At 37.5% G+C, this 24,508-nt stretch overlaps 1 protein-coding gene and 1 non-coding gene across 3 annotated transcripts; both read right to left on the reverse strand.

Moving 5' to 3' along the window:
• Positions 1-12,365: 12,365 nt before the first annotated feature.
• Positions 12,366-15,550, reverse strand: LOC105179086. 2 transcript variants are annotated; one of them, XM_020691229.1, is made up of 3 exons: positions 14,124-15,550; positions 13,332-13,585; positions 12,366-12,925 (listed from the first exon to the last, which is right to left on the reverse strand). In XM_020691229.1, exon 1 carries the CDS (start codon positions 15,389-15,391, stop codon positions 14,213-14,215), a length of 1,179 nt encoding a protein of 392 aa, XP_020546888.1. In that variant the 5' UTR covers positions 15,392-15,550; the 3' UTR covers positions 12,366-12,925; positions 13,332-13,585; positions 14,124-14,212. The 2 variants fall into 2 exon arrangements, with proteins under 2 accessions (XP_020546888.1, XP_011100983.1); XM_011102681.2 differs by lacking the exon at positions 12,366-12,925 and having other exon boundaries at positions 13,180-13,585.
• On the reverse strand, positions 15,540-15,625 carry TRNAY-GUA. Its single transcript is given in 2 exon segments — positions 15,540-15,575; positions 15,589-15,625. It is a non-coding gene; the product is annotated as a tRNA-Tyr (tRNA).
• Between the last annotated feature and the right edge of the window lie 8,883 nt (positions 15,626-24,508).

Here is a 24,508-nt window from a genome sequence, read left to right on the forward strand (position 1 = left end):
TGCTGGAGTCCAGGGGGAGTCCTTGTGTCAATTGGAGATCGGTTCCTTGAAGCGACCTCATTCATTGCTTATTTTTTCCTTCCCATATGCGTCTTTTCGGTTGCTTGTACTCGAGCAGTATGCTTCTGCCTCTGTCAGGGAATGATGGCTAGGCCTAGACTTAGCCTTCTTGATTGCAGGGGGGTGATAATTGCCTCCACCATGAGCAAGGGCGGTACGAGCCCCTCCTGTCACTGGCGGTTACAGGAGCATGCCTTCAACTTCATCCCCACATCTGTAAATAGGTAATTCCTCCTTATTTCTTCTTCTTTCCCTTTTTTTGAAGCATCACAAGCCTTTGTCCATCAGAGAGCTCTGTATGTATGTTGTTCCTCTTCCCCTAAAATTTTTCTAAATTTTTTGTGTTGAATATGTCTTCTTCTAATAAATCGATCCGTTTTATGGGCGAGACCTTCGCGGACAATGATCCCTTGGAAGCTATTTCAAGGGGGATAAACTGTCTGCGGCCTAGTTTCCCTCGAGGCCGAAGGAGGAGTCTCCGCCAAGCGGCAGCGGCGGCTCGTCGTTTGATCGATGGAGGACGTCGATCTTGGAGGGGGGAAGGAGGGAGAGGACTCTTCTCTTGGAGAAGAGGGGAAGGAGGGAGAGGACTCTTCTCCTGGAGAATTGGGAGGAGGTTTCTTCTTCGCCTCTGGAGTGGGGCTCTTCCGTCCTCAAAGTCATGGGGATAGAACAGTTGATACGAGAGTATCACATCCCTCCGGCTTTTGTCATCTACACCCCCTCCCCAAAAAACCGTCCTCACCTTCCTTTTCCCAACTGCTTGGCCGTCATTTTCGCTCAGTTGAAATCAAGTCTGCGTTTCCCCATTTCCTCATTTTACTCTAATGTGGCTCGCGGTGTCCCTTTGAATCAGTTAGTCCCCAACTCTTTTAGACTTCTAGCTAGCTTCTTCATGATTTTTCGCTTTCATCAGTTTTTCGTTTCGGCCAGTATTTATGCACAATGTTACCGCCTGAAGAGGGCAGAGACAGGCTATTTTGTGTTCATGCCTCGTCCTGGAGTTTTCTTCTTGCCTTCCCCCCATCCCCCGATAATATGGAAGAAGAGTTTCTTTTTCATTTTGCCTTCTCGCCATTGGTCCTTCCTTGACCGCTGGATTCAGGAGGTTCCCCTTCCTTTTCAGGTTGGGGAGAGGTCCATTACCCGGACCTCCTTACTAGATATCTTGAATGAAAACTCTTATGATTGTCGGTCCCACATTGATGAAAGGCTGCTGGTCCACTTCGGTTTAAGTCCCTGGGTGGAACCTTTGGGGGATTTCCTGGGTAATTCCATTAGTGCTTTTTGTCTTCTCTTTATTTGTGCTAGTTCTGGATTATGACATCAGCTATTTTTTCTTGATTCAGGAAACATCTTGTTCAGTAAGTTCATGTGAGACCACACTTTAGGGGTTCGAACTGGAGGGACCCCTCCTGCTCGATCTCCTAGAGGGACTCCTTCTTCCAATGAATCTAGGGGGAAGCGCACTGCCCCTCCTACCCCCAGCGCTACTCCAGTGGGCTCTTCCAAGAGGGCGAAGCTAACTTCAGTTGGGGCATCGCCAGCCAGAGCTGCCAGACCACCATCAGGGTCTCCTCCATCACCCTCTCTCAAGGATGAGAAGGGTGCGTATCTTAAGTACTCCCGATCCTACTCTGCTTGCCTGCATACTCGTTAATCCCTAGATCAGGAGAGGGGGAGCAATGCTCTGTAGGTGGCTGAGCTTATGAAATGGATGCTGTCCTCAGGGGATAAGCATTTGCTATCTTCCCTGACAAAGGTGGATAGCCTCCTTTTACATGCTCAAGGTACGGTTCTTTTTCATTTTCTCTCTTCTTTCAAAAGATGTGTTCCTAATCTCTTTCTTTTTTTTGGTAGTCTATGAGGAACTCTTTTTCTGTACTCCCAGCACTCAACATAATGCTCAAAGGAGGAAGCTGGAGGAGAAGTTGGAGCGCCTAGAAGCTGAGAACCTCAAGCTCAGGGAGGATAAGAAAGACGCAGTAGGTCGTTCGCAGCAGCTGTAGAAAGAAATGAAGAAGATGCAGAAAGAGGCTTAAGGTCACGAGGAGGCCCTCAAGCAAGCTATGGAGAAAGCAGTCCTAGAGTTCCCCGACACAGCAGACGGGCAGCGCTACTTGGAAGGGTACTGGGCAAGTCGTCTAGAGCAGTATAAGAAGTCTGAGGCCTATCAAAGGGACTTGGCTGAGATAGCAAGGCCCTACTTCGAACACGGTTTCGTGGTATGCAAGGAACAATTAAAAGCGCATGGGTATCCTCCATTAGGAGAGGGCCCTCCTTCTTGGATATTGCTACTGCCATGGAGAATGCTCCAAATCCCTTTTTAGACGCTCCTGCTCCCATGGGTAGATGTCTCCCTCCTGAATCAGGTTTGTTTCTTAGATTGGTCTTCCCTTAATTTGATGCTGCTCTTTTTCTTTTGGCTATTTCTGACGAGTTGTTCTCTTTCCACAGAGGAAGACTTAGATAATATATTAGAAGAGGTCGAAATCGTAGTGAGGGATCCCCTCCCCAAAGCATCAATTGACTCTATAGCGGGTGACCTCTCAAGAGATGGAGCCCTGAAAGAGAGGGACACCCCCAAGGATGGTGATGCCCACCGCCCTGAAGCTTCTGTTGCTGCGACCACTGAGGAAAAAGATGAAGGCCTCGCCTGTGGAGAAAAAAATTGATAATGTAATGTGATTGCTGGACGAAACAATTTTTCTTTCCTTGCTTGCTTTCCCCCATTAAAAATGGGGATGAAAAATTTTATTTTTTCTGCTTTGATGGGATGATTCGCCCTTGGCCATGGTTTTAGGCCAGAGGCCTTGAAATGAGATTAGATAATCTTTCCTCCCGGACTTGCTATTTTTCTTATGGAATGAGGTTGCTCCTTTGATATGTGAATATCCGCAGGCCTTCTTGTGAGGAGGGGTCATCTTCCAAGTTTTTGGAGGGAGGTCCACAAACCTCCTTGGAGAGAAGGCTCTTCGTATTTTTTCTTTCATGGAAGGTGCCTCTATAATGCCACTTGGTTAGGGGTTATCCTCCATTTTTCTTGAAGGAAGCCTTCTAAGATTTCCAGACAGGCGAGCTCCTTTCACCTCCCTTAGGGTTGCTTCCTTAAGCTTCCTAGGTAAACATGCTCACGAGAAAAAAACATGCTCCCTCGTGGGAAATCTAGTTTAATCATTTGTTTTGAGTATTGATAATCCAATTATGAAGTACGAAAATTTTAATAACTCATCATACTCAAAAGAATCTTTTATTGATTAAGTTTGTATCTAATTTGTCGAACAATTGACTAACAATTTGATCATGTTGGGTTACACGATGTATACTATTTTAACATGAATACTAATGGCTAAGTTTACTTAGTCTTATTGCTTTTGCAGTAATGGCCTAGCCATCCCCTAACTTTAAGACTATATGTCTTAGCGTTCTTTGAGAGCAAGTGTCCAACACTTCAGAATAGTAATCATGTTTGTTAAACAAATGCCATAGCTCGGGTGAAGGGGAGTTCACGATACTCCCTCTTCTAATGCGTTTTGGCAATTTCTATGCAAACATCATATGTAAATTTTGACTGCCGAACTATTATTTTTTTTTCCATTTTATCCTCGCCCATCAAGGCGACAGGAGCGCTCAAAGCACATATAGCTGTTGACTTTCCTTCATCCTTCTTTCTCATTCGGCGTCCGACACCAAATTCAATACTGATGGCGCAGATTCTTTAATCATTGCTTTGTATTGCTTCGATCATTTTATAAACTCATGAATGGTCTTCTTAAGCCCATTTAGAGTTCATGATAAGTAGGTTGAAGGGAGGGATGAAGGGACCTAAAGCATTAGTCAATGTCCATTTCCTTTTAAGACACATTTAGGTCTTACAGCTTCTCCAATGTTTATGTACAGACGACCTTTAGTCATATTGGCTTTAGAAAATGCTTCTGTCATGGCATATCCATATGCTGGTTCGGTGCCGCATAAATACATTTTACGTGGAGCATTATAGAGCCAATAACGTCCAGCCAGTCATACTCATCATGGATGATAGAAGCAGGTGTGACGCTACGGACATTGCGTTGTCCTTAACTCTTAATCCCGAACGTCAAACGTTCTTTAAGTAAGGACTTCTTTCGCAAGTCTTATGGAAGTGGATTTTCCATGACATAAGCCAGGTTTGAAAATCACGGATAATCCTTCGATTTTCTCAGCCAATTTAATTGTTTGTTCCATTAAATGAAATAAATCTCAAAAATTAAATTGAAAAACGGATCTAACACATGAATTCTAAACGCAGAGTAGAAAGAATATGCAGATTATTGCAATATTGTTTTGAGTTAAGACTTGGTCTTTTAGTCGTTAACTTTTCCCACTATTTCTATAAAATTCCACCACTCTCAAGTGTGATTTCGGAAAATTCTTTCCTAGTGGGCTTGTAATCTACAAGAACCATTTACCATACCCTGCTTTTACGGTTCACATGCAAAAGGCCTTGTGGGAGGCAACCAATGCCATTTTCATTCCATGAGATTCTCAAGATAATTGGCCTCACCTCTTCACCTGATCCCGAGGATTCCAAGCGAATCATGCTACTCGGTGTTAAGTCCGAGCCATCAACCAAATCACACATCAATTGTCGGCCTCCACGACTCGTGAGACAGGGAAACAATGAGTGTGGTTTTTTGTTCATAACAATAATGCAGCTTGCCTTCTATTCCAATTGTGCCAGGACTAGTGAGACCACATCTGGATAGCGGTAGCTTCCTCATGATATTGTTATGGATGGAAGGCTTGCGCAAATCGAAATGCCATTTCGATCCAAGTCCATTATGAACTTAATATTTAATTAATATCTGGCTCAACCCATCAATCAAATCACACTTCAACTGTTGCCCCCCACGGCTCATGATATAGGAAAATAGTGGGCGTGTTCCTTTGTTTAAAATGATGATGCAGCTTGCTTCTAGTCCAAATGTGCCACGACTCATGAGACCACACTTGGGTAGTGGCAGCTTCCTCACCACATTATCGTAGATGGAGACCTTTGGACAGATCAAACCATTTTAATCCAAGTCCATTTTGGGTCTTAACACTTTAACTTGGTCCAACCAAGTGAGAGTTAATTTCGAGTGTTGACCGAGACCTCATCACATTATTATTTGCATGCACAAACATAAAATATTTAAACGCATTTAAATGAAAGCATTAAATGCATCGCATGCAAAACAATTAAGCATACCCCTGTGGGATGATCACGGGCCCAACCTATGCGACTTACTGAACCCGTAGTGAGTCAATGGTCAGTCTAAGGTGGTCCTATGCTATTACAAAATACTTTACCCATCAATATATAGATGGGCCTTGTAATTTTTTCGTGGGTCTCCTTCTCTCTGGACCTTCTTCTCCATGGGCTTGCTTAAAAAATAAAAAATCTCACCAGCATTCCTATACTACTCTGATTACATTTAAAAAGAAATCTCGATCAGAAGTCGCGGTTAGCAAGCCTTATTATTCCAAGACGAAAAATGAGAGGAAGAGAGAAGATAGCATTCTAACCATAATCATAAACATACAAGAGGTCGTGGGCTTTGTGACGATCCATCCATACATTTCATAATATATATCCCATGTAATATTACAATCCATGATATCTAATATCACAAAATAAATTATATGAAGACATAGGTTTGTAATTTACAATTAAAGGACGACCGAAAATATGTGCATGCAATATACATAATAAATCTAATTAATTATGCAATTTTAATTTTTAGAAAAATTCAATTTTATCCAAAAAATTAAAAACAACATAATTAATAATGAAAAATTCTAAAAAATCAAATTTTCGAAAAACAGCAAAAAACGGTCCAGCCATTGGCAGTCGGCCTTGCAGCGCGCGCATGCTTCTCTACCTGCGCGTGCGCACACTGTGCACCGGCAGCAATAGTGCTTGATGTGATTTTTCTTCTTTTTTTGTGTTCAACATAAAATAGCAAAAATAAAGCATAAACCTAGAAAATTCCAAATTTTTTATATAGTTTAATCATCCATGAATTGCAAAAACGAACGAGCCATTTTCATCATATAACTATTAAATGGAAAGCGGTGAAAACATGCTTCAAAAGCCGTAAAACCAAGTTACTCACATAACTATCAGCCCCTACATTGAACCGGCCTCTGATACCATTTGAAGGGATCACGTTGTACGGCCCGAGAACGCACTAGCGGAAGCGGTAAATAAAAACACGTAATAACAAAAATTAAATCATAGAAATAATGAATTCAAGGTGTATCCTTGGAATTCTAGGGCGTTCGATTTACTAAAAATAAAACGAACTTTGGGGCTGATGTGGAAATTATAAAACCGAAAATAAAGAGGGTGAAAAATGATACCTCCATTTTTCACAATCGCTTGAAATGCTCTTCACTTGAGGCCCAAAATAGCAGCCCTCTAATTCGCCTACACAACACCAGAGTCGGGATCTCTACGTCTTCTTTGGTAGAAGGAAAGAAGAGAAAAAAATGCACCAAGTGCATTGAGAGAGAGGGGCGGCCGAGAGCAATGGTGGAAGAGAGGGAAACTTTTTGTTGTGTAATAAAGATCATAATTATTTTTCAAATATTATGTTTCATATATATATATATATATATATAACCTTGTTTGATAATTAAGAATGTTTTTAAATACATTCTATTATCTACAAGACATATTTCTCTTTATTCCAAATAAAGAGATCCATAGAATAGCTAGAATTGCAGTTTCTAAAATTGTAATTTGCTAGCCATTTATTTTCTTCTATGAAATTTTTCATGGGCTCAAAATATTTGGGCTTGGCTGATTTTTACCCTTAAAAATACAAGCCCAATGATTTTATTTAAATCCATTTTAATAATAAATCTAATTTAATTGAGTCCAACTTGTATTTAATCTAATTAAATACATAAGTCCAAATTATTCTTATTATTTAATAAGATTCGACGTATAAGATTATCAAGACAACCTCAATACAAATTAATGCAATTAATTTATTCTTGGGCCTTTTTCCATCCAATGAATCTCATTTTTGCAAGTAACCAAATTATTTATGGAATTAATTCTAAATTAATTCCTTATTCTTTCCTGATAATTTGTGTATGACTCTTTAGATTCACCTTTCAGCTAGAGTTAGATTAGTGTAACACTATTATTAATTAAATTTAACTTAATTAATAATTCTTGATTAACCTTTAATAGAGAAAGTCCATCACCATGAGTGGCCGTCTAACAATGGTCCATGGCACTAGAGACTAGGTGCATGTCCGTGTCAACATTTAGGCTCTTGAGTGCATACGGATACGGTCCTTCCGTCTACCGTCTCCCGATCTTAGTTTAGGGCATAAAATTTGGCATTAGTTCTCATCCGGGACTAGGTGTCTATGCCTAATTCTTGAGACCATGTTACGCCAAGTTTCTCGATATAGAAACTCATTTTCCTATTCGATCAACGACTGTGGCCATAGATTCATAAAGCGTGAACGCATCTTCAAGTGCATAGGAGATACCTCTATCACATACTAATAGGGGACAGACCCTCTTCTTGGAACTCACTGTCCTCACTACATATTTCGACTGCATTGGACAAGGCTTATGATGACCATATCTGTGACATAATCACCTCCCACACAAATCCAAGATACAGTCATCGTATGCACGTGACTGTCGTGATTCTTCAAGTCTATGGACTACTCCCGTATTATCGAAGCTGGGGACTCAAGTCATACCGACGAAGCCTCTAAGGCTTCCATATAACGATCCCCGCGAGTCAGTTTAGTTAGTTAACCACCTTGTCAATTAACCCACTGAAATTGCATAGGCGTCCAACGTCTGTAGCTGATAAAACGTGATACTCATCCAATCAATGCAATACTCAGTGCAAAACTCAGTAAGACACTCGATGCCTAGTCTCGAGATCCTCGACTTGGAACATTTCAAACCAACCCTCAAAAGTTAGTTTCATAGTCGTCGATCAATGCACAACCCAACTACATGGGTTATTAAGTGGTCTAGGGGCATCTGTTGAGATGTCAAACCAGTGCTTAACGCAATTCTAGTAACCACAACAGACACATATGCTGAAAACTAGTACTTACGATATTCGTCGGGACAATATTGCTTAAATAAAGATTGCTTGAATAGTTATCAAAACCGCCAATCCAAATTGACTTTTGATCACCTATTCCAACACAATATTCCCAATAATACATTCTTACATAATAGTCTAAATTAATCACAATTTAATTTAGAACCAATTTTTCGAATATTAACATTTTTACATAACAATCACAAAAATTAAAAAAATATTAGAAAAATATTCCCAGTAATACATTTCTACATAATAGTCTAAATTAATCATAAAATTAATTTAGATCAATTTTTCCAATATTAATATTTTTACATAATAATCACAAATATTAAAGAAATTTAGAACAATACTCCCAGTAATACATTTTTACATAATAGTCTAAATTAATTTAGACTAATTTTTCCAATATTAAAGTTTTATGTCATAATCACAAAAAATTAAATAAATTAGAATAATGTTACCAATAATACATTTTTACATAATAGTCTAAGTTGATCACAAAATTAATTTAGATCAATTTTTTTAATATTAAAATTTTTACATAATAATAAAAAAATAGAACAATATTCACAATACTAATATTTTTATATAATAATGTAAATATTCACAACATTAATTTAGACCAATTTCTCTAATAATAATATTTTTACATAATCACAAAAAATAAAAAAAAAATAGAATAATATTCTCATACTAATATTTTTACATAATAATATAAATAATTATAAAATTAATTTAGACCAATTTCTCAATATTAACAGTTTTACTTAATGATCATAAAAAATAGTATATTGTTTTCTATTAACTTATTAATGTCAAAAAAATTAGATTAATACTTTTACATAATATGTCTACTAGTACACCGTCTGTACCGCGTGGTCATGGTCGTGGCCCGACCGTGGCCCGCCACTTCCACCAGGCCTGCATCGTCCCCCACCCTACAGACTCATGATGACGTCGGACCATCCAGAACTGCATAGGCTACTGATGATGCGTTACAGCAGCCACCATCACCATCAGTCCCCCACCATTATTGCGCTAGTACATCAGCCTCGATGACGCGAGCTAAATTTGTTTTCCTTGATTTTTTATAACTAATTATTTTATCTTGAAAATATTTAATATAACTTGTTATCTAAGGTCTGACTGCCAGTTCCACGAGCACATCAATGCAGTTGTGCGAGGACATCTCCCCCATCCGCATTCGTATCTGAGGCAGAGCACCAGCAGTTCTGGTTCGAGAGCATGAAGGTAATCAATTTTAAACTAATTTAGTTTTCTCTAAGAATCTAATTATTTAATTTATTTTACTAATATTTTTTACTGCAGATGACCTACTGGTGGGACTGTGACGATGAATCCATGTTCCGGTCTTCCACATGTGGGCCGAAAAGTACATCCGAAAGATTTTTTCCATCACGAGGTCCAGTCTGGTCAGGCAATTCTAACTGGGCAACAAGGTCTGAATCCAGCTCTAGAAGTACTAGGCCAGCGAGGACTTCCAACAGGAGTCCTAAAAGAATAAGGCGAACCAGGCGATGAACCCTACGACGTCCTCCATTGTGTACCAAGGGGGGGTCTTTCTCAATCGGTATGCACAAGAGGAAGTTGGCAAGTAAATAATAGTATTTTATATGCTTTATCATTATTTTTTAATTTGATGCTAATTGTTTTTTTCTTCTATAGGAGATAGAGCTCGGCGGCCGTCCAGGAAAATAGAATTATTCAAGCAGTGCTACAAGAAGACAGAGAACGGCGGCTGGAGCGGGCCAAGGGCGACAGAGGTGGCGGTAAGTTGCTAAATAATTAATATTATTTTTTTAATAATTAATTCTTCATTTAATAAAAGTACTAACAATTTTATTTGTTTTGCAGGAGATGTTCCAGAAGATGTTGGAGGATCGTCAGCCTCAACCAAGGACCTCAGTGCCCCCGCCTTATTGGAGGCTTCGGTGGCAATGTTGGAGCAGCAGATGTGGTTGGCTATAATCGGGGGCAAGAACAAATTATCGCCACCCCCACCACAACCGCCATCGCCAGGGCCAAACCCAGCCATGGAGGACTGCATCTGCCATCTCGAGACGATGATGGCCGACATGATAGCCATGACAAGCGAGATGCGGGCCTCCTTGTTGATTGCAGCACCGCCTCCGACAGACCCTCCCCAAGACCTCGAATCAGGATGATATGGACGTAACTAACGAGGAGGGGTTAGGTTATGTTTTATATTTTTTTAATTTTTGTAATTAAATACTTTTTCATATTAATATAATAATCTTCTTAACTATTCATGTTTCATAATATTTATTAAATTTTATTATTTTATAGTTATTCAATTAATTAAATTAATAGATACAATTAATTAAAATTTCATTAAATTAATTTAATTATAAATGAAAGTTTATTAAAATGTATAAATTTGTTTATTTATTCAAATTTATTAAATATATTAATAAATTATAAAGAATTATTAAATTCAAACATTAGGAACGATTTTAATAATGGTAAAGAAAATATTACAAATTTAAGTAAATACCCGTTCCAAATACCATTGCTAAAACCATTTCAAACAGGTGTCCGAATTAGTGGATAACCGTTCCAAAATTCATTACTAATACAGTCTCTAATATGTGTTCCAAATTATATGAAACCGTTCCTAATGCCATTACCAAAATAGTTCTACAAATGTGTTCCTAATTAACAAATCCGTTCCTAAATGTGTTGCAGATTACAGTTCCAGAAACCATTCCTAAATTAATCCCAATTAAAAGGAATAGTTCAATAATGATTGCAAGAGCATTACAAAGTAGTTCCCTAATAAAAATAAAATATTCGTACCAAAATCCGTCCCTAACCGTTCCAATTTCAAAAATAAAAAGATTTGGACAAATTCGACATTAGGAACGATTTTAAAAAACAGTTACAGTTACCGTTCTAAGTAAGAATGTTTATTTGATAACCCTTCCTAATTTTTTGTAACGCCAACTGTAAGGACATATTTCAATTCATTCTAAAATCGTTTCAAATTTCGCTCCAAATACGTTTTGTATTTCGAGAACCATTTCAAAAGACAAAAAATCATTTCAAATAAAAATGATATGTATCTTGGCCTTCATTTTGCATATGATAGATTAAATAAAGATTCTATTTTTGAGATTGTCAAAAAAAAATTCAATAAAAAATTAATGCTTGGTATAATAATTTTTTTTCCGATAAATATAAATTTTATTAAATAAATCGTAGTATATCAATACAGTACAACATGAAAGGCTAGGCAGTCACCTCGATAGGTCAAGGAATCAGTCATAAACGAAAAAGTGCACAAGTACTAATAGTATTTTGTCATATGCAGGAAAAGTAACTTTTATTAAGCATGTTTTAAACTCTATTCCCATGTATGCTATGGGGTCATTTGCATTACCCATTGGAACTATTGATACCATTAATAGTATAAAAAAATAAATATCGATTTATCTCCCTATATTTTTTAAATACAATGATTTACCCCCCTATAATATTTAAAATAATACAATTTACCTCCCTATATAAGGAGGTAAATTGATTCATTTTAAAAAGTAAAAGGGAGTAAATTACTATATTTTTATTATAAGAAAGTAATGCGCTCATTTTCAATATCATAGGGAATAAATTGCTATTCACCCTTTAAAAAAAATATTGTCAATGACATCTCTTTTATAAAAGATTCAATCCAATGGAACGAAGGAAACCACAAAAGAAAAATTTTTATAATGACAAAGGGATTGAAAATTATAGAATTAAAGATATTAATCATATTACCAGTATATTAATCATTTTATAGGATTAAAGATATTACCAGTATACAAAAACTTGAAGATAACAGTATGTTAGTAAACCATTTCATGTTGCAAAACTATCCGCTTTGAAATTTTAAACTTCTTATGAAATATGTGTTAGGAAATGGATCGGGTCAAGATGGACAACAGCTTGAATATGAAGGCGATAAAAGACACGAATTTGTTAACCCAGTTCGGATATAAATCCTACGTCTGGGGGCGATACCAAGCCAGGAAAAAACACTCAAAGAGGAGGAAAATTGAGGAGTACAACACACACACACACTAATATGTAAGTCTTCACCACACGTGAAAGACAACACTCAGTCTCGTCTCAACTCTTTCTTTTATCTCTCGATTATACAGAGAACTTATATGTTTTTCTCTCTACTCTACTCTACAAAACAATGCTAATAAGAGTAGTATTTATAGTCAACAAAACAATGCCATGAAGCCTTGCCAACACGAGCTAAACTTGCACAGAAAAAAAAGTTATAAATGTTGCTCAAGCACTCTCAAAGATTCGAAGTCTGAACAATTTTTTCACAAAACGTATTAAACAGAGACAAGAATTTGTTTTATCGTTTAAAAGGGACCGTTCCCCCGATTCTTGTTTTGAACTTAATCGTGATGGAGCTTCAGAGGGAAATCCAGGTCCATCCGGAGCAGGAGGAATAATTAGAGATTTTAAGGGTGATTTTATTGCGGGATACACATGTCCGGTAGGATTCACTACTAACAACAAGGCAGAGATGTTAACACTTTGGTTCGGTTTATGCCCACAACAGACCTGGACATTCATAATCTTATTGCAGCATGACCGACCATCAGCTTCAGCATCAAACAGCTTTGGAGAATCTTCTTCTAACATGCTGGAGGATGTCTCTAGCTTCCCAAGAGTAAAAGTCCACCAGTACTTCAGAGAAGCAAATCAGCCTGTAGATGTATTAGCTAACTACTGTATCAGTTCGGATATGAAAGAAGTTTTTGATCAGTGTCCAAGTTTCTTGGAACATTTTGTAATCGGCCATAAAGTCTCTACGGATACTACGGCTAAGTACAAGTATCTGTAGAGGTATATAGTTTGTATTTCCTTTTATTTATACTATGAAGTCCTATTTTCACAGAAAAAAAGAAGAGGCAAATGGAGAAGGCACATAGATTTAGTTTACAAGGACCTGGCCATTAGGTGCAGAAACCTCGACAATACTGCCTGACTATATCAACAGATGAAAAGTTTAAGGCAATCAAGCATACTCGTGACAAGTAAAATACACTATCCCACTGTTTGTATCATATGAAAACACTATCATCCAGGTTCCTTCCATTTGCAAACTATTACCTGAATCCTAGGAATAGGCAAGGACTTCTGAGAACTGCTGCCAAAGATTTTGCTGTCACTGATCTGGATGGTTGTTCGCACCGTGAAAGCTGTCTCCTGGCAGCAGCTACTATTTGGGTCCAATCTCAAGACCAGAGGTTGTAAGGATCACAAGTAACCCTTTTTTGGTGCTGCCCTTTCTTAACCAGTCCATCTCTTACTCTTTTAAGGGCCATTTGAAGGGTGTGGTATTTGTGGAGATTGTTGCAGACAACCTGAAAAATCAGAACTAAGAACCAAATTTGATGGCAGGGAAGCATCCAGAAGGAAACATGAAATCTGAAGACATTATTTTGGTTATTTTGCTGGCCAGGAAAAGGACTTGAACTACATGTATTCACACTCAAATGCAGTCCACCCTCACAGTATTCTTAGGTATTGTGCCTGTAACGTATCGGTTTATGTTCTTGTTCATGCAAACCATATCAGATTTAACACAGTATTTTGTCTGATGAGACATGGACCCAGATGCAGAACCAGCAACTAATCCTATATTCATAAGTACAAAAATAATGGTTGTCCGACAGATAAGCAGTTCCATTCATGACTAAACTGGGAAAATAACCAACATTTACAAAGAGGGGGTAATAATTCTCCTGCACATTAACGCAGAATGTAGTATTTCATCTATAGAAGCATAAGTCTACAACTATCTTCACGCAAAACTTCATTTTTTTCCAGTGACATTTGACTATACATTTCAATAAATGACAGCAATGCACCGTAAGTAACTGCCAACTCATTTCAAGTTACCTTATACAAATAATTTCCATCTCGCTCTTGCCTGATCTGCTCCAGCAACCAATTCAAAGCCTATTTTATCTCAATCCTCATTCTCATTTTTATCCAACAGTGCAATCAGATTCCAGTTCTTGCATGTCCGCATATTTGTAAAGTTTTTCATTAAACATCACCTGCGGATCTTTATTGATGAGCTCTCCATCTTCACCGTAAGCATCCTTTAGAAACACACACCAGTTCATCTGAGTACCAGCCACATAAAATGTCCGAGGCTGCTTTAGAAGCATCTGATAAGTATGTTTCGTGAGACTAAATTCCTCCTTGAACTCCACTATGTTATGTATATATGCTCTTTTCTCCAATGTCATGCTCAAGAACTCATGAATAATTCCCACCCTATACTTCTCCGCCTCCAACGTCCACAAATCCAACTTACAACCATCTGAATAAGGCGACACCAAAGGCAATGTGTTCAAAATGTTCAACTTTCTCTCATCCTCCATATCCAACTCCAATGCTTTGCCGTGTTTCATAGGAAATTTGAAGGCTCTTTTCACCTTATCCTCATCAACCATAAATTCCTTCTCCAAAGCACTCACCGCCAAAGAACTGTCCCAATTAACTAGCTCAAGCACTCGCTTCCCATCATCCTCAATCACTACCCTAAAATAATCTGGATACTCTGCTACTCTATCCCTAAAATCCTCCGGTATGCCAAACAAGAGCCTGTTGTGATAAATTTTACTCAAGGGTATCCTCTTATTCGCGGACATCATTAATAATTTCCTAACAACATCAACCCTTTTGCCCTCCAATTCATTTTCCATATCCCGTTCGGTACGCAGCAAACTATCCATGAAATCAGTAAACCCGACCCAGATTTTGTCGTCCGAATGGCGATAGGTTTGGAAAATGAGAGGATGCCGGAGGATGGACTTGAGAACTTTCCGGCCGCGGGCGAAGCCAAGCTGCTGGTGGAGTTTTCCGGCGTCATCGAGGCGGAGGACGTGGTGGGGCTGTTTGGAGAGGAATTCTTTGGCCTTAGTGAGGAATCTGAAGTGCGCATCTCTGAGGAGGATGTTTTCGAAGTGGGGAATGATGTTTGGTTGGGTTTGAACGAGTGTGGTTCGTGGGCTGTCCTTTTTCTTGCGCTTTTTCTTGAATTTCTTGGGAGTTTTGGTGATGAGAAAGGAGGTGGAAAAGTGGGAGATGGCAGAGAAAACGTGATGGGGTCTGAAGGGGATTAAGGAGGTTTTGGAGAGGTGGTGAAGAAGGGTCATAATAGCGTTGGTGGTAGGAGAGAGGTGGTGCCGCCGTGGATGTGGTGGCTATTTCGTAAAACTGAGGGAGAAAGGAGTGACCTAATTGCTTTGTCTATTACTAAAAAAGAGAAACAAAAGGAAAAATAGATACCAAAAGAAGAAAACTTCCGACCTGCCGGATTCGAACCAGCGACCTAAGGATTGCTACTAAACAACTACAGTCCTCCGCTCTACCAACTGAGCTAAGGTCGGTGGATGACAAACTACCTCTATTTATCACTTTCACAAAACTCTGAATAATTTGCAATCTTGTATGTTTATTCCCTTTTATGTGATTCAAATTATATTCTTTTTATATTGTTCGAAAATAAAAATAGATAATTCATAAATAAATAATATTACATATAATAAATAATATATACATGCTAATTAATCAATTAACACATTGACACATAATTGTGGGCGAATTAATCTTCAAAAGCGGAAATATGTCGATCCACGTATCAAGATTTGGCTTATCTTAAAGCCCATGACTTGATTGGATCGTGAATATATCAACTCTCATGTTGCCTTGAAGATCACTACACGGACATTTTTAAAATTCCCCCACGTTGGATCCAAAAATTATGGACGCTATGAACATGTCTTGCTCACCTCGGTGGATTACTACCAAAGTAACCGACTCATTTACACACCTCAAACCTATGGAGTCTATGGTGATTCTCCAAGAAAGAACATAGAGATAAACATTTGGAGAGAGTATTGTGATTAATCATTTGGATCACACTTGTGTTTGTGTCACTTTGATCACAACCATGTACTTTATTTATAGATGTACTCAACCTTATCCCTAAGAGGAGTCCATATCCCAACATATATTTGGAAAACTACAAACTCTATCTCAGATAGAGTTTATCCCAGAGGAGTCCTTGTTCCAGCATATATTTGGGAGACTCAATCTCTATCTCAAATATGGATGCATATTGGGTCACGAGTCTACAAAGCTAACCTAATATTGAACATCTCCTACTCATACATTTAACTCAATCTCCATGATACTCATTATCTCAATTTTTCAATCTCACATTCATCCCTTCATACAGGAAATTGGCATGCAACCAAGCGAGAAGGAACAATGAGGAGAGTTATATTAAGTTTTCACCAAACTAATATAATCTTACCACTCAAAACTCGTTTTGTACCCAAAGTATGTGGTCGCACTTAATCAAGGATCTTTAGATCCCTCACTAAATAGAGCATGCCTAACCCACTCAAATATGTATTATGTTCATGATTGATTGGGCATTTTTCAACACAGGCGCTTAGGCTATGAACAATAGAACACAAGTGCATTACCAACTTAGTTTTCGCTTGGCCTTTCATACCAATCAGCTTGGTCCTGATAGCTTTCCTAGACATGTTCCAACAAATCGAATCACTCATAACCATTGGATATCATGTTAAAAGTAGTGTCATTAAGCTTACACCTCGACATGGTCCAGAGTCACAAAGGAAGCAGGGACCATTTAGTCATTTCACACAAGAGGTCGTCTCAAAGCACTTGTAGTATGAATACATGTTATGTGGAGCTCCCACTCAACTTGGGCATGTCACCGGTCTTAACATCATATGAATCTAAGTCCCAGTAGTTATCCAAGCACCAAGTTGCACAATACTAGACAATTACTCTTTTAATGCCTTCTAGTAGTTCGCACTTTCAGCTGACTTAGGCCTTTTAAGAAGTGCGGGCATATTTCATAATCAATCAAATATATGATCTCATCTTGAAGGGAGTAGATCAGTCTGGGAAGCGCGGCAAAAGCATGAAAAATCGCAAAATAATGATTCTAACAAACAACAAAATTCCGATCAAGGGGTATACCCTTGATCCATTCCCAGGCGTGTTCGATATAAAAGATGAAACAAAAGGCCGTAGAAACATAAAGAAAAACAAGATGCAGAAAATCTAAACAGGGATTATCCTTGTAGTTTTTCGTTGTACGGCTACAAAGGTTGGTTCCTTGCCAGTCGAATCCGTTCACGGTGAGATCTATCTAGGAATCCTCCTAAGAATGACACACCACTACTAAGGATGTGGAGATTTCGTGCTAGCAAAATCTCCACATAAGTGCAAAGAATCAATAACACCATACACACGATCTTTGTTCCTCTTTCGATCTCTATGATCTTAAGAAGGTTTTTGGGAAGAAAATCTAAGAAAAGATCATGTGTATGGTGTATGCAGCAGCTGTTAGGCGATTATGAGGGTTTTAGGTATTTTGTATGTAACCTAGTCAAAAGACACCAAGGAGTCTTGACCTAGAATGACTCCTACCCAACAAACACCTCTAAGCCACCTTATGGCAAATTTTGGTGCACACTAGGGCACCAATTCAACCACACCACATCCAAGGAGGAGTTTTGCTCCTCCTTAGCCTAACCAAGGTCTAACCAAGGCCTTGCGCTTGCATTTTAATGGATTGGCTTGATTAATTAAAATTAAATCAAGCCTACGTCTAATGGACTTCAAATCAAACCTAGTTTAATTTATAAGTCCAATATTAAAATATTCTTTAATCTAATTAAATGATTCAAGCTTCTTGTAATCTCTATTTCAATTTATCAAATTTAGAAATCGAACCAAGCCTAATAAAATTAATCCAATTAATTTTCAGGGCTAATTAATTCAATTAATTAAACTTCAAGTCATCCATCCAATGAATTGATCTAAATAGATGATCCAATCATTTATTCTCTCCAAAAATTAATTTAATCCGACTCTTTTCGAATTAATCCCATCCCATTATAGTGGCAGGGTGTGACTCTTTAGGTTCACCCGCAGCTAGACTTGGGTATATGTGACCAATACAATTAATTAAATCTAATTTAACCAATTATTTTCGATTATCCCAAAATTGAAAATAGCTCGTTACCATGGGTGGTTGTTTGACAACAGTTCATGGCACTAGAGACTAGGTGAAATATGACGTGAACATTTAGGCTCCGTGTCCATACGAGTACAGTCCTACTATCAATCGTCTCTCGGCCTTACCCTAGGGATGGAATTGGATGTCGGTTTTCATCTTTAACTAAATAACTATGCTTAATGCTCGAGATGCATATAATCTAACCGATTCGATCTAAGAAACCTATTCCTGATCAATTAATCATTTTGGCCAAAAAAAATTTTAGAGTCTAAACCATCTTAGAGCATATTGAAATACTCGTTGTCATACACTAACAGGGGACAAATCCTCTCTTGAAATCCACCATCATCGCTATATACTCCAACTGCACTAGATAAGGCTTATGATTACTATGCCTCACGATACAGCCACCGTTCGCCATATGCAAGATACGGTCTTCGTGTGCACGTGACTGCCATGATTCTCAAGTCTGATAACTAATCTTGTACTATCAAAACCGAAAATTTCAATCATACCGACCAAGTCTTAAGAGACATATAATGATTTCCGCAAGTCAATTCAGTTAGTCGACTACCTTGCCAACTGACCCACTAAAACTGCACGGACGACCTAAGTCTCCTGCTGACGAAATATAGTTGCAGTACTTAGTGCAAGTTCTATAGGCCCTCCATGCCCTGCCTCGAAGTCTTCAACTTGCAATCTTTCAGATCGATCCTTAGGAGTTGACTTGATAGCTGCCAAACCTATCGCAGCCCAACTCCATAGGTTTCACCTTTCGGTCTGTGGGTGTTTCGTTGTGATATGAAAACCCCGTTCAATATCGGTAGTAAGTACAGTGAAACACATTGCCAACTTGATGAATTCTTACCGTATTCATTGGTTTAATATTATTCGATAAAGATTGGGGAATGAAAAAAAACCAACCCAATTAACTTTTGCGCCCCTATTTCAATAATCTTAGCTCCTCTAGCTAGGTGACCATTCGTTATCTATTATTCTTCCCCACTTATTGTTAGAATCGATAACCAAAAAACCAATTGAGATTGGCTGTTTTGGGAACCATTCAATCAATCTTTATTTAAATATTATTATCTTGATGGATATAGTAAGTATTCGTCTTTGGTACATATGTCTGTTGTGCTTACCGATTATGTTAAACACTGGTTTGACGTCACAGATGCCCACAGACCACTTAATTGTAGTTGGGTTGTGCATTGAATAACGACTATGAAACCAACTTTTGAAGGTTCATCTGGAGCGTTCCAAGTCGAGGACCTCGAGACTGGGCACCGAGAGTCCTACTGAGATTGGATGGCGGCTATTGGAATGCTGTTCAGTGCACTAAGCACGATGATGCTTATATTTTTTATGTATAACAATGGATATCGAGTGTGCACCGACGAGGCAACAGACACCTGTTGAAGGACTATCTTTGATACTTGAATAAAGGTTAAAGAAGAGCTCTTGACGCACATTAATAGAGAGTTGGTTCTGGAAGGCTATAGCAATAATAGCTTTCAGCATCATATGAATAATGTTTAATCTCAAAACGAGCATACATTACCAAAAGACCTAGTTAATATCTATTTTTATAATACTTGTTGCAATCTTATTAATAATTGTATCAATAAAACTACAATCTATAATACAAATTTAAAGACTCTATTAAATGATTCATCTTTTTTTATTGGCACAAATAATATTTATTTATCGTTGCTTGCCCATTTTTCTTTATTTTTTTAATATTTTTGAAAAACAAGTATATACAGTGATGGTTTAGGAGTAGACTTTACATCTTCATATTATTTTTGACAAGGAGTAATTTCAATCTTATATTGTTGTAAAGATTGAATTTTGTACACTGATATTTTATTCCTATTATATCATAAATGAATAAAAAATAATATAACAAGCAGTAGTCACACTCCAAATGTTCAAATTATCTTTTAGCCTCTTACAAATAGTTTTTAACTTTACAGGATAAGTGATTTAATTAATTTATATTTATTTTTAACGTGTTTTACTTTTCAAGTGTTTGATTTACATGAGAACTCATTCAGTTGATTTTAATTTATCTTCTAACTAATTATCATCTATATATGTGCTTGGAAACTATGCTAGGAAATTTCTAAATGTATTCAATTATTTTAATTTTTATGAATTTTTTAAGTCATTTTATATTATCCCATAAAGGTAATTTTTTTTATGTAATAAGTAAAGCATATTAATTATTAATATAATATAAATATAATAATACAAAGTATAATGTGATAATAATTAATAAGAGTAAATATGAAAAATGTGAAAAGTAACCAGTAAGAGTAAATAAATGTTTAATGAAAAAATAATCAATAAGAGTAAATGAATGTAATTCCAAAGTAATTAATAGAAATTAATATTGTCTTATATTTTTATCCGCATTAATTGGGAGAGGGACACCAGTACAATGTTTCCTTACAACATTACAAATAACCCTGATAGAGAAATATCATGTTTACATATATACTTAACATGACTGATAGTTATGTATTTTTACTTTCTTGCCCCATAATAACAACAAAACAACACTTTCACTTGCCATATGAAGAATTGACTCTCTCCCCTTTCCCTCCTTCTTCCTAGGAAGAAACTCTAATCTTCCATCAAAACTTTCTTCGAACACTGCATCTGCAGGGGATCTTCCAATGCAGTGTAGAAGGGCGTCGGAAGAAGGGATGTCGTAGTTCTCCGGCAACACCGTTGAAGACCGACGGTGGGCTCCTTTCTCGATCTTTTATTTAACATTGTAGTAATCTTTGGCTTTTCTATTTCATTAACCTAGTTTACACAATATTTTTTTTCATTCGGTCGCAATAATTTTCTTTTATTTTCTTATTGTCAAACACCTGCTTCCCCACCGGTCATACACTATTTCAGTTGCACTGGAGTCGTCTGAATTTTTTAATTTTGTAAGCTACTAGAGATGTATCCCTTTTTGTTCCATTTAGCGCCAGACAAGTTTAATGCTTGACTAAGTTCTTATTATTTTCATTAAGATTGGAATAAATAATTGATTTTGTTGCATTCCAGTTCTATATTTACATATAAATCAACTAAGACTGGATACGAAGAATACGCCTGAGTCCTTGTATTTTAGGGGCAATAATACGTAAATGCCCTATGAATATACCTTCCAACACTTTGAGACAATGACACTCTAATTTTTAGGTATTCATTGATTTATGTTGTTACTCGCAGAAAACTGCAAATTTTGTAGTATAAGTTAGGCCGATAAGGAATATGAATGGAGCGATCTCTATCTGTTTGTCTATTTAGCAATTTACAACTCAATCCAAAATTTTTGTAAATTTTATGTCCAAATACTTTACCAAAACCTCTAAACCACTGCTTTTTCCAGTATTATTCACCCCCATATAGTTGAATCTTAGTCGTCCCCCGTTATTTCAAAAACTATAGTTCAATGGATAATAGTGACCTGGGCAGTAGTAGTGCTGGTCATAGCTATTCGACCTATAGGTCAAATTATAGGCAGACAACATCATCTTTCGACTCTGACATTCTTCGTATATGCACGTGTGGACGGGTACTTGTTCGAACCTCATGGACGAGTACCAACCCTGGCAGGCGTTTCCGTGGATGTCAAGGCAATGAGGTGGGTGATTTTAATTTATGATGTTGTATTCAATGTATATGTCCACAAATCTTCATATATGTCCACAAACCATGATATTACTGATTTATCTTATATGTCGTTAATGTGTCCATCACATTACATTGCATTGTTAACCACTATAACTTTATGTTAATGTAAGGGTAAATATTGTGAGACTTTCCAATAGGTGGACCCGCCCATATGTCATCGTTCTAAAGAGGTGATTCCAGGCTTACTGAACAGGCTCAACCAATATGAAAATGCCATAAAGCATGCAAAAGAACATGTTGATTTGGAATCCAGGCATCGTTGCAGTTGTGTTGGTTTAGTGTTGTTTTGCATCTTGTGTTCGGCTACCAGCCTTTTCTTCACAATCTAGTACTACTGTAACCAATAGGACTTTTCGTTTAATGATTTTGTAATCTATTGTACTTCGTGAGTAAGACATGTTATACTCAACTGGCTGGGAGTAGCTTCTGTGGCCAATTTTGTATCTCTTACTTAAGATCAATAGGATCTTAACCCTTTAGGCTCGGTATTTGCCTATCTATAGTCATTGGGTTCACGTCTATCTTAATTTTGTGTAGTCTGACTATGTTATGCTGCAATGTTTTGTGTGTTCAATATATGTTTGTTACTATCTGCTTTTGTTAAATTGAAATACATCCGTGTAGTCGACATACAGTAGTTAATGATGCGCACTTCTATACCTTTAGTTCTTTGTATTTAGTTAAATGACTACTGTTGTAAGTTCCTATAGAAGAATATGAATAAAGCTTCTTGGCGTCGAGTCGTTGAATTCCGGTCATAGACCACCACCACCACTAGACTCGCCTCGACCTAACGATTCGAAAGACCAACATTGCTCATTTTCATCAAGTTGTTGCTGAGATTAAAAAATTTTAATTTCATTTCCGTTGTAAAGTTTTTGGCCACCACTGCTTTGCAGTCTGAACGGATTTCAGGCCGTTTGAATCCTATCATCAAGGTGAATATTTTCCTACCTTCATCAAGCATAGAGAGGTCGGGCTGAAGCTTCTTGCCGTCAAATCCGCATCGCCGTCTAAAGAATCATGGCCTGAGGCTACCACTGTTTGACTCCTCTCGTCCAGACAAACAATATTCGAATCTTAGAGAGAAGATTTTGGAGAAATAATTATATTATACCTAAAAATATATCAATTTTTTTAGCTTATATAAATATTATATTATTATTAATATATATTTAAATTAAATATTTAATATTTTTTATTATTTTTATATTTTGTTAAATCAAATAATTTTACTTAATTTCTGTTTTTAACATTCTTTTTCTCCGTCTCCGACAGTGATGAAAATGGTCAAGCTTGGCCTTGTTCAGATCATTTGGATGAGAGGAATCGAACGGTGGTAGTCTCAGATAGTGATTCTGTAGACGACAGCGAATTGACAGCAAGAAGCTTCAATGGTCGTGCTTAGAGCCCAACCTCTCTACGCTTGACGAAAATCCGACTTGAAGGTACGGGAATGTTTAACTTGATGATAGAATTCAAACGGCCGAAAATTCATTTAGGCGGTGGAGCAGTAGCGGCCAGAAACTTCACGGCGGAAACAAGCTTAAAATGTTTGAATTTCAGCAACAACTTGATAAAAATGAGCAAGGTTGGTCTCATTTGAATCGTCAGGTCGAGGCGAGTCTAGTGGTGGTGGCACATGATCGGAATACATCTGGACGACAACGAGTCGACACCAAGAAGATTTTACGGAAACCACTTTAGCTTAGTGGACAATGCATTAGTATGGTGCATTTGTTGTTTTTCAGTTTGATGTAATGTATCATTTTAATTGTTTTGTTCTTCTGTTTGTAAGAATTCTTATATTTACTGAGTATTCTATGTGTGATTCCGACATATGATTGGTCCTGTTAATTGAAATATTGCAGTAATGCTTTGAATTTTATTGAGTTTAAAGTTGTTTTACATGTTGGTTGCTATTAGATGCTTTAGGGGAAACCTGTCTGTGGGCATCAAGAAGAGCTTAACTATTGCTGCTCTTTTGAACACAGTGCTATTATTAGAGCAAAGAAGGTTGCAACATTTCGCAGTGTGTTTTATATATAAAATTGTATTAGGGCAATGATTTTGTGATTAATATTATCTAGTTTTTGGATCAACCTCTCTGAAAATCATGATCTGGTGTAGCAAGTTTCTATTGAGATCATGATGTTAAGGAATATACTTATGTTCTAATCAGCTACTGCATTTCTTTTTCAATTTTATCGACCACAAACTTGACAAGTTTTGTTGAATGATGCCCCCTCCTTATTCCGGCTTTTCCATTTCTTTGTCTGTGCGTCTTTTTTTTTTGTGTGTATGTGTATGTGTGTGTGTGGGGTGTGTGTGTGTGTGTGCGGGGTGTGGGTGTGTGTGTGTGTGCATCGGGTGTGTGGGGGAGGGGTGTGTGTGTGTGTGTGCGGTGGGTGTGTGTGTTTATTGTGTGTGTGTGTGGGGTGTGTGTGTGGGTGTGTGTGTGTGTGCGTGTGCAGTGTGTGTGTGTGGGGGGGGGGGGGGGGGGTTT

Source organism: Sesamum indicum, unplaced genomic scaffold (genome assembly GCF_000512975.1).
Source record: "Sesamum indicum cultivar Zhongzhi No. 13 unplaced genomic scaffold, S_indicum_v1.0 scaffold00121, whole genome shotgun sequence".
NCBI lineage: Eukaryota > Viridiplantae > Streptophyta > Magnoliopsida > Lamiales > Pedaliaceae > Sesamum > Sesamum indicum.

Coding starts and splice junctions, on each gene's coding strand:
- LOC105179086 (XM_020691229.1), bottom strand. CDS start 15,391: ATGACCCTTCTTCACCACCTCTCCAAAACCTCCTTAATCCCCTTCAGA.